This window comes from Rhinopithecus bieti, unplaced genomic scaffold, assembly GCF_001698545.2.
Source record: "Rhinopithecus bieti isolate Rb0 unplaced genomic scaffold, ASM169854v2 scaffold_56563, whole genome shotgun sequence".
Taxonomy (NCBI): domain Eukaryota; kingdom Metazoa; phylum Chordata; class Mammalia; order Primates; family Cercopithecidae; genus Rhinopithecus; species Rhinopithecus bieti.
The window spans coordinates 34,993-45,267 of NW_016821683.1; the positions used below are offsets into that span (position 1 = coordinate 34,993).

General features: G+C 40.6%; 1 protein-coding gene across 1 annotated transcript in view; it reads left to right on the forward strand.

Annotated features, from left to right (window-relative positions):
- LOC108520946 (40S ribosomal protein S4, Y-like) overlaps positions 1-10,275 on the forward strand; it is a 40,693-nt gene that overhangs the window by 17,742 nt on the left and 12,676 nt on the right. The window contains exon 2 of the mRNA XM_017860531.1: positions 5,003-5,174. Coding sequence (XP_017716020.1) covers positions 5,003-5,174 — 172 coding nt within the window. The remainder of the gene's footprint in view (positions 1-5,002; positions 5,175-10,275) is intronic.

The following is a 10,275-nucleotide window of genomic DNA, read 5'->3' on the forward strand; positions in this document are numbered from 1 at the left end:
GGATTCAACTTCTTCCTAGTTTAGTCTTGGGAGAATGTAAGTGTCCAGGAAATTATCCATTTCTTCTAGATTTTCTAGTTGATTTGCGTAGAGGTGTTTATAGTATTCTCTGATGGTAGTTTGTATTTCTGTGGGGTTGGTAGTGATATCCCCTTTATCATTTTTTATTATGTCTATTTGATTCTTCTCTCTTTTCTTCTTTATTAGTCTTACTAGCGGTCTATCAGTTTTGTTGATCTTTTCAAAAAACCAACTCCAGGATTCATTGATATTTTTGGAGGGTTTTTTGTATCTCTATCTCCTTGAGTTCTGCTCTGATCTTAGTTATTTCTTGCCTTCTGCTAGCTTTTTGAATGTGTTTGCTCTTGCCTCTCTAGTTCTTTTAATTGTGATGTTAGAGTGTCAATTTTAGATCTTTCCAGCTTTCTCTTGTGGGCATTTAGTGCTATAAATTTCCCTCTGCACACTGCTTTAAATGTGTCCCAAAGATTCTGGTATGTTTTATCTTTGTTCTCATTGGTTTCAAAGAACATCTTTATTTCTACCTTCATTTCGTTATGTACCCAGTAGTCATTCAGGAGCCATTCTTTTTTTTGTTTGTTTTGTTTTTTGAGACTGAGTCTCGCTTGTCTCCAGGCTGGAGTGCAGTGGCGTGATCTAGGCTCATTTCAGCCTCTCCCTCTGGGTTCAAGCAATTCTCCTGCCTCAGCCTCCCCAGTAGCTGGGATTACAGACATGAGCTACCACACCGAGCTAAATTTTGTGTTTTAGTAGAGACCAGGTTTCACCATGTTGGCCAGGATGGTCTCAATTTCCTGACATTGTGATCCACCCGCTGTGGCCACTCTCAAAGTGCTGGGATTACAGTTGTTAGCCACAGCACCCATCATAGGGGTTAATATTTTCAAAAGAGCTGTTAGGCTGCTGTGTTGTAATTTATTCAAATTGTGTCATATCAGAAACCCATTTCTTAGAGCTTGCGCTCTCAAATAGATGCAGGATTAAAAATGCAAACAACAACAAAACACCAGGATATCAAGTCCTGGTGGTCTCCTTTGCTGTTTGAACTTCCCAATTTAGAGGGCACTCCCAGAGCCCAGAGCTTAGGGGGTTAATGAACATGCCGAATTCCACATAACAAAGGAGTTCAGTGACAGTGCACTGAGTCCCCATTAATAATCGAATATATTTAATTTGAAGTTACCCTTTGTTTCAGAGGGTGGACTCGCTGCTTTTTACGTTGAGCCCAAATACAGGTTTAACAGTAAAGGCTACAGGTGCCATGAAACAAGGGCGGGAAATTGTGTGAGAAATACAGGAGTCTCTTGAACTCAACCTTGAAGACCTGGCAGGATGAGGACATATTCCCAGAGGCAAAGAATGCAAACATCTGACAAGAGGCAGACTAGGCAATTTCCACATTGTTGATGTGGTGACAATGGAAGATAGTGGTTGAAGCCATAAGAAAGTCTTGGGTCTTCTGAGATAGAAAGGGAGCCAGTGTGAAGAAGAAGACGGAAGCGAGGTGATTAAGATACCAAAAGTTTTTTGGGCAGGAATAAACATGGGGCATCCAAGAGAAAATATACAGCCCTCAGGGTCCACATCCACATAGTAGGCACTTGGTAACTAACTTGATAGATTACATAGCCTCTTCTTGGGACAGGTGGAACTCTGAACACTGAATAGCAAAAACTTGTCTTCCTCATCCTGGTTTTTTCAGAGAGAACATTGGCTGTGTGTTGCCTGGGGACCTGGATTTGCAGCCTTTCCCTGTCAGTTTCTGCTTCCAGGTCTTACCTCTGCTACTGCTGCCTAGTATCTGACCTCACCTGGGTGGGCCACTGTTTCCTCTATAGTTGGGAGGATGAGAAAGGCACTCTTTTTTTTAATTATTTTTTTTCAGACAGTTTCAGTCTTGTTTCCCAGGTTGGAATGCAATGGCACGATCTTGGCTCACTGATGATTGGATAGTAACTTTTAAAGGCATATTGCAAGTTGTCCTTCTCCTAAATGGGGATGGAAGAGTGAAGTCAACAGACAGATTGTTTTCAAGTCTGACCTCACTGGTTGCAGAATATAGGCTGTGGAGTGATGTTCTCTTTTTTATGGTTTTGTCCCAAGGCCTTAGGAGGTAAAAGGGGAAAATGTGCTTTCTCTGCCTGCTTTCTCCTCAGTTTTTAAAAATATACTCCTCAGTTAATTTACCCCTCAGTAAATAACTCCTCAGTTATTTACCCTAGGCTTGAACAAGCCTGGTTTCTTGGCCAGCTGCTCTGGTGCTTATGAACTGTAGCTTGGTAGGTTTCCATTTAGGAGTAGAAGACAAAGAGAAGAATGGACTTTGATAATCATACTGTACCCCATCCACATGTATTCATGCGAAGCTGGCAGGTTAGTAACCCTCTGTGCCCTTGTATGCCATTCATTGTCTGAGGTGATTCTGCTTGGCTGCTCAATGAACCTCAAAAAGTCCTCCTTCATCACCCTGGTCACTCTGTCTGTGTCCATATTCTCCTTCTGCCTCATCACACTTAAGTATTTTGCCTCCTGTGGCACCACCATAGCTTGATTTTGTTCTGTTCTGGTATGTAATTCTATCTGCTGAATTTTGTTGTATATTGGATTTGGATCTTTTTTCCCTTACGGGGATATTTATGTGTGGTTGGAAGGAGTCTGCCAAGTTTTATTCAGTGTCTTGATGACAGCACCTCTTGACCCTACCTCTGCACACATAACCTTCAATACACATGTTTATGAATGCAAAGTACTTAAACATCCCTGGTTGGTGAATCCATTCCCATGGTCACCTTGGTTTGCAGTATGTTTGCTTTGCGCCCCTGCCACCATTCGCTCACTCCACATCCCATCCAAACTTGTCTCACAGGCCCTAAACTTTCAAAGGACTCCTGTCCTGCTTTGCCTTACTATGACTGGCAGTAGAACAAAAGTTTTACATACTGGGGCCTTTTTGTATGTATGCAGGCAAGTTTCTGATGTCTTGTCCTTTAGGGTCAAATAGAAATCTGTACCCAAAGGTATTCCTAAATTATTTTGGGGGTAGTACTAGCAGGGCAGTGGGACAGGAGGATTTGGTTTTCCTTTTGAAAGAAAAGAGCTCAATCAGCTTAATTGTCCCTTGGACTACTTCTGACTTTCTTTAAGAGTTTTAGTTGGTATGTTTTCACACAGTGTCTGGGGGTTTCTTCAATTTCTGCATTTGTGTGGGACCTCTCTTTTATCTAAGGTTTTCAGTTGGTTGGTCCACTAGGCAGCTCTGATTGGGGAGCCAGGCAGCTTTCATTTCTGTGCTTAACTGTTTGGCCAAGAAAGCTGAAAATGATCTTGGGTTTGTATTTGTAGTGGGGGTAAATGTGAGCTGGTGTTGGTAAACAAACTGAACACTCACTGAAGAGAGTGCCTGGAGGGTTGTGTCAACTGTGAACTTTTGAGATGGAGAGAGGAGAGTGCTCTCATTAGATTGACTGCCTACGAGCCAGGCCTTAACACATATAAGTGGGCTTGGATATGCCTGGCTGGTGAATTCCCTTACCTTAACTGGTAGACTTAATATGGCCTAAGTTCCACATGTGGAGTGTCATCACTTTCTTGGACTGCTGCATTGTATTAAATAGCCTTACAACTCCATAGTGCTTTTAATAGTGTTGGATCTGTAGTAGCAGCAGAAATAATATTAGCTGGCTTTGACTGCTTTGCTAGGTCCTTTATGTTCTTTCATCTCATAAATGTATTACAGGTAGGAGTGTGCAATAATTATTCCCATCTTGTCCTCTGAAGCTTAAGGATACAGTATTTGAACTTGGGGCCTTTTTATAGGAGTGAGAGCCCAAGCTCTGGCTACTTTATTTACCATGTCTCTTTCCACACCTCCTAGGCAGGTCAAAAGCGATGATAGAGACAAACTGGCAAATCTAGTCAGTCCTGAGAGCCCAAAGATGAGGGAGAGAGTGAAATATCTGTAGAGGAAATGCAGGAGCAGATTAAAAAAAAAAATAGTAGTGGCTCCTGGAGTTCATTTATTGTGCACTTTTGGAGGGTTTCTCTCATCTTTTCAAATGGGGGGTTTTGTCACCTGACACTCTACTTGTCCTTGTTATTTACATATTTACCCAAAACTTGCCCTGAGAAGCTTTTTTTCCCAGCAAAGCTAAAAGAAAACCACTTTGTTACTTTGGAGCAGTGACACTCTGTGGGGGGCCTGTGTTACCTAGGATGGACATTAACAGCCACAAATGGGTTATGTTCATTTGAGATTACAAAGTATACCATTTGAAGCTTCTGAAGATTGCTTCTGGAACATTATGGGGCTTGTCTAACTGTTGGGCTGACACAAGTAATTGGTATGAGATATTTTGAACAGCTTCTGCTGGTAGATGTCATTTGAGCCATACCAGAGCAATAAATTTTAATAAGGAACTACGGCCTGTAGATAATGGGATGTGCCACTTAAAAATCAGATGAGGAAGAAGAGCATTGTGTATGGAAGGCACCTGGTTCGCTGAGAAAGCTGTTTTTATCTAACCTGGTCATAAAAGCATGTTTTTAGCAGTAGTAGAGTTAACTTTGTTGCTAGGGCACTCACTAGCCACCTCTCCAGGGTAGCAAGATGAGAGTTCTCTCGGGAAAAACATCCCTGAGGAGAAAATGATAGACCAGTCAGTTGATTCTGTGTTACTGCTGAGGTATACAGGCAACAAGCTTTTAGCCTGTGATAAAGGACCAGAAGTTAGTTCAGCTACCAGAGCCCCCAGAGGATTCTAAAACAGATTCCTCCTTGGCGAGCTTTCCCAGATGTCTAAATTACTAAATCATTATGGCAGACCCTCAGCTCTGTGACTGGTTAATATAATTTTCCCAAGAGCACTCCCTCTCTGACTAAAGAAATGCTGAAAATTGGTGGGATAATAACGGTTGGGTGACTACTTTGGGCTGACTTTTTGTGTTTACCTGTTAAATTGGTTTTTCCTTGTTATGTGTATAGTACAAGTTGTGCAAAGTGAGGAAGATTACTGTGGGGACAAAGGGAATTCCACACCTGGTGACTCATGATGCTCTAACCATTTGCTACCCAGATCCTGTCATCAAACTGAATGATGCAGTCCAGATTGATTTAGGGACTGGCAAGATAACCAGCTTTATCAAATTTGACACAGGTAAGTTGTTTTTTGTTGTTGTTGGTTGTTTGTTTTCCTTGTCTTCTCGGCCACCTCCCTTGCCTTTTCCTATATTTTCTTTCTATTTTATTCTATTTTTTCTGTACTACTATCTTGATTGGAGAGAAAGAGAACACATTTGACTCTCCCTAAGAGAGAGTATGTTGCCTCATGGTCTGTTGGGTTTGCAGTGGATTCTTCATGCTGAGTAGTGGTGTGATGTCCCATGGGGCTACATCCAACAGCCCAGCCTCTTTCAAGAATGTAAACCATAGCTATGTAAACTGTGTGCATTTGGTTTGTCATGAGAGGGGAACTTTGTTTTAAATGTGATAAATTTTATGTGTGTTTCTTGAGGTGAAGGGCTGAAGTTGTCCAGATGACCTTAAACTTGTGATAAGGAAAAGATGTGTCTGCAGATTTGTTTCACCTTCTTGCACCCCAGGCTCTGACTCCTGACAGGTTTACACCCAAGTGCTTTCTAGTATCTGATGTGCTAAAGAAGTAAAATATTATGCCCAGTGTGTTTAACAGAACTTTCTAGAAATGCAGAAACACTGATAGAACAGGATAGGGACAACAAACAGTAGCAACTCCTGCCTACCTTTGATGACTTTACACTTTGTTCTGTTGCTTATGTGCACCTCCATAGTCCCCACTTGGACCCTGATTTAAGACCCAGCCAAAGTCCTCAGTTGGCTTGCTGTTTAAAGAGCCCAAGCTGGCTCTCTTGAATTCAGTACTCCACACGCTGGGGCTGATTGTTGTTTGACCACTATGACCTTGTGCCTGTGCTGCCTGCACTCCTGGTATTTACTATGGAACTGGAAATTTTAGGTAAGAATATTTGGCTATGAAAGTTGAGAGGCCTTCTCATTAGGGAAAAACATTGAGAGAGGGGATATTAAACTGGATGTTTCATGCTTATGATGCCTAAACATGTTGATTTCAGTGTGACCACAAAAGACATAACTAGATATCATGCATCTCCCAGTAGTGGCAGTGCACCATACCATTCAGGAAGTATTCTTGTCGAAGAATCAAGACAAACTTGGATAAAGGGAGAAAAGAAAGCATGTATATATTGGAAGATGCCTAAGATACCTAGCAATCATTTGCAGAGTTACTTCCCTTTTTGAGAGGCTTGCCAAAATATTTCAGGTTCAAACAATTTGGTAGTGGCCATTTGTTTCTAAGTGATTCAGTACGGAACTACATGGGTAAAGACGAATCAGCGCTGGCCATGATTTTTCAAATGTTTTGAAACTGGAGAGTGGATAGGTAGGAGCATATTATGCTTGTGTCAACTTCTTGTGTACCTTTGGAAAAATAATTTTAAAAATGGACATGGACTTCCTAATCTCCCATTAAGGTAAATGTTTGCCATTTGTTTTATTAAATGAAATTCCCTGTAAAATTCAACAGATTTTTTCTCCCCCTACCTAACTTTAGTTTGGACGAATATATAGGCGATCTTTGTGTTTATGGAAAGACTTTATTAGTTCTGCTTTCTATTACATTAAGTTTAGCCTTATTAAGGGCGGGCGGGTTGTTATCCTAGGTAGGTTTTATAAAGCAAATTTACAGAGCCATACTTCCTGGTAAGAAGAAACCAACTGAATAAGGGAAAAGAAAATATATCTTGTAGTTCGTGCGCTTGGTTTGGTTTGGTTTAAAATGCCTAAATACACTTTTAATTGTGTTGAACAAAAAAACAAGATAGTCATGGAATTTTACCATCATAATTATTTTTAACCGTACAGTCCATTAGTGTTAACTATATTTACATTGTTGTGTGGCAGATTTCCAGAATGCCTTCATCTTGTAAAACTGGAACTCTGCCTGTTAAACAACTCTGCCACTTCCTCCTCCCCACAGCCCCTAACAACCACCATCCCACTCTTTGCTTCTGTGAATTTGACTCCTTTGGGTTTGTTTTAATAAGTGGAAATCATAGTGATTGTCTGTTTTTGACTGGTTTACTTGGCACTGCATAATGTCCTCAAGGTTCATCATCCACGTTGTGGCATGTGACCGTTATTTCCTTCCTCTTTCTGAGGAAGAATAATAATCAATTGAGTGTATACCACATTATCTTTATCCATTCCTCTGGATGGGCATTTCGGTTGCTACCATCTCTTGACTATTGTTGAGTAATGTTGCTGCAGACACAGCTCTGCAGGTAACTCTCCCAGATTCTGTTGGATGTTTTTATGTATACACTCAGAAGTGGGATTGCTGGATCATATGTGAAAATTTCACAATTTTTGAGTAATTTTTGTGCTTTTCATAGCAGCCCCACTGTTTTACATTCTCATCAACTGTGCACAAGAGTTTCAGTTTCTCCATATTCCTGCCCAGACTTTGCTGTTGTTTGCTTTTTATGTACATTTTTTTTATTTCTCTCTTGACAACTCTGATAGGCATGAAATCATATCTCATTAGTTTTTATTGTTGTTGTTGTTGTTTTAAATTTGGATTTCTGTGATGAGTTGAGATATTGAATATATTTTTGTGTGTTTGTATGTTTTCAGAGAAAGGTCTCATTCAAGTCCTTTGCCCAATATTTAGTCAGGATGTTTCTTGGTACTATTGCTTTGTGGGAGTTCTTTAGATATTATCAGATTTAATATCTGTGGATATTTTCTCCCATTCCTTAGGTTGTCTTTTCACCCTTACTGGTTGTTTCCTTTGATTGGCAGGCATTTTCAGTTTGTCTATTTTGCTTTTGGTGTCATACCCAAGAAATCATGTCTCTAATATCAAGAAGCTTGTGGTCCTCTGTTTTTGGCTGTGGGTCTTTACAGTTTGAGGCCTTATGTTTAATCCATTTAGAGCTGAATTTTTGTATGGTATAAGGTAAAGTCTTCCCCATGTTATTCTTTTATTTGGGGACCTAGTTTTACCACCACTATTTGTTGAAGCGACTGTCCTTTCTCCATTGAGAGTTCTGGGCACCCTTGTTGAAGATCATTTGGCCATATACCCTTAGGTTTATTTCTGGGCTCTGTTTTCTTCCTTCTGTTGTTTTTTATGCTAATACCACACTGTTGGATTACTGTCATTTTGTATTGTGTGTCAAATCAGAAAGTGTGAGTTATCCAACTTTGTGTCTTCCTTCCCTCTTCCCTCTCTCCTTCCCTGGCTCCCTTCCTTCCTTCCTTCCTTCCTTCCCTGCCTCCCTCCTTCTCTTTCTTCCCTTCCCCCCTTCCACCTTTCCTCCCTTTCTTTATTCCTTTCTTTCTTCTTTCTTGACACACGGTATTGCTGTGTCTCCCAGGCTGGAGTGCAGTGGCACAATCTAGGCTCACCGCAACCTCTGCCTCCTGAGTTCAAGCAGTTCTGACTCAGCTTCCCAAGTAGCTCAGAATACAGGCGCCAGCCACTATGCCTGGCTAATTTTTGTATATTCAGTAGAGATGAGGTTTCAACATGTTGGCCAGGCTGGTCTCAAATTCCTGACCTCAGGTGATCTGCCCATCTTGGCCCCCAGAGTGCTGGGATTGCAGTCATGAGCCACCATGCCCGGCCTGTCTTTATTTTTCAAAAGTGTTTTGGCTATCTCTGGTGGTCAGAGGGTAGAGGGCATGTGTCCCTTGAGATTCCATGTGAATTTTACAGCTGATTTTTTTTTTGTCAAAAAGAAAAAAAAATTGCTATTGGTATTTTGATGGGGATTGCAATGAAACTATCTGTAAGTTGCTTTGGGTTATATGGACATTTGCAGTTTTCATTGTATAGCTATCCCTTAGTACCTATGGGGAGCTGGTTCTTCTTTCCACTTGGGATGCCTTTTATTTACAAACGTTTTCTTGCCTAATAGCCCTGGGCAGGACTTCTGGTCCTGTGTTGAACAGAGGTAGTGATAGAGTGGGCATCCTTGCCATGTTCCTGATCCTAAAGGAAAGGCTTTCATTCCTTCACCCATGTGTATACTGTTAGTTGTGGACTTTTTATATTATATATGGCCTTTATTATGTTTTGGCCACATCCTCCTGTGCCTAATTTGTTGAGTGTTTTTATTAATGAAGGATGTTGAATCATGCCGAATGCAGTTTCTGCATCCGTGGAGATGACTGCCTGGTTTTTGTCATTCATTCTGTTAAGGTAACATTGATTTTGTATCTTTCATTATTCCTTGCATTCCAGGAGTAAATCATCGATTGTGGTGTATAATCCTTTTAACTTGGTGTCGAATTTGATTTGCCAGCATTTTGGTCAGGATTTTTGCATCATACTTACTAGAGATAGTGGCATGTAGTTTTCATTCTTGGTGATGTCCTTGTCTGTGTTTTGTATCTGGGTAATGCTGGCCTCACAGAATGAGCTTCAAAGTGTTCCCTCCTCTCCAGCCTTTTCAAGAGGATTGGTAGTAATTATTCTTTTAATGTTCTTATATCCTGGGCTTTTATTTCTGGCGAACTTTTTGGTTACTGATTCAAACTTCAGGTCTGGTTAGATCTGTTAATTTTTTTTTTATTATAATTATTATTTCTTCACAAGTCAGTCTTGGTTCATTTTAAGTTTTAGAAATTTATCAGTTTTTTTCTCGGTTCTTCATTTTGTTGGTGTATACTTGTTCATAGTATTCTCATGGTGCTTTTGTGTCTGTGGCATTGGTTATATCTCCTCTTTCATTTCTGATTTTAATTTTTTTGAATCTTCTTTTTCTTAATCTGGCTAAAGTTTTGTCAGAATTTGTGTTTCGTTTTGTTTTGTTTTTAGAGACAGGGTCTCACTCTGTTGTCCAGGCTGGAATGCAGTTGTTCGATCACTAGTTATGGTAGCCTCAACCTCCCTAGACTTAGATGATTCTCCCTGCCTCAGTGTCCCGAGTAGCTGGGACCACAGGCACATGCCCCACCACACCTGGCTAATTTTTGTGTTGTTATCATAGAAATGGGGTTTTGCCATGTTGTTTACGCTGGTCTCGAACTCCTGGTCTCAAGTGATCAACCTGCTTCTGCCTCCCAAAGTACTGGCATTACAGCCAGGAGTTACCATACCCAGCCTAGGTTTTGTCCCTTTTGTTAATCTCTTTTTTCAAAAAATCAACCCTTAGCTTTTTTTCTGTTTTTTTTTTTTTTTTTTTTTTTTTTTT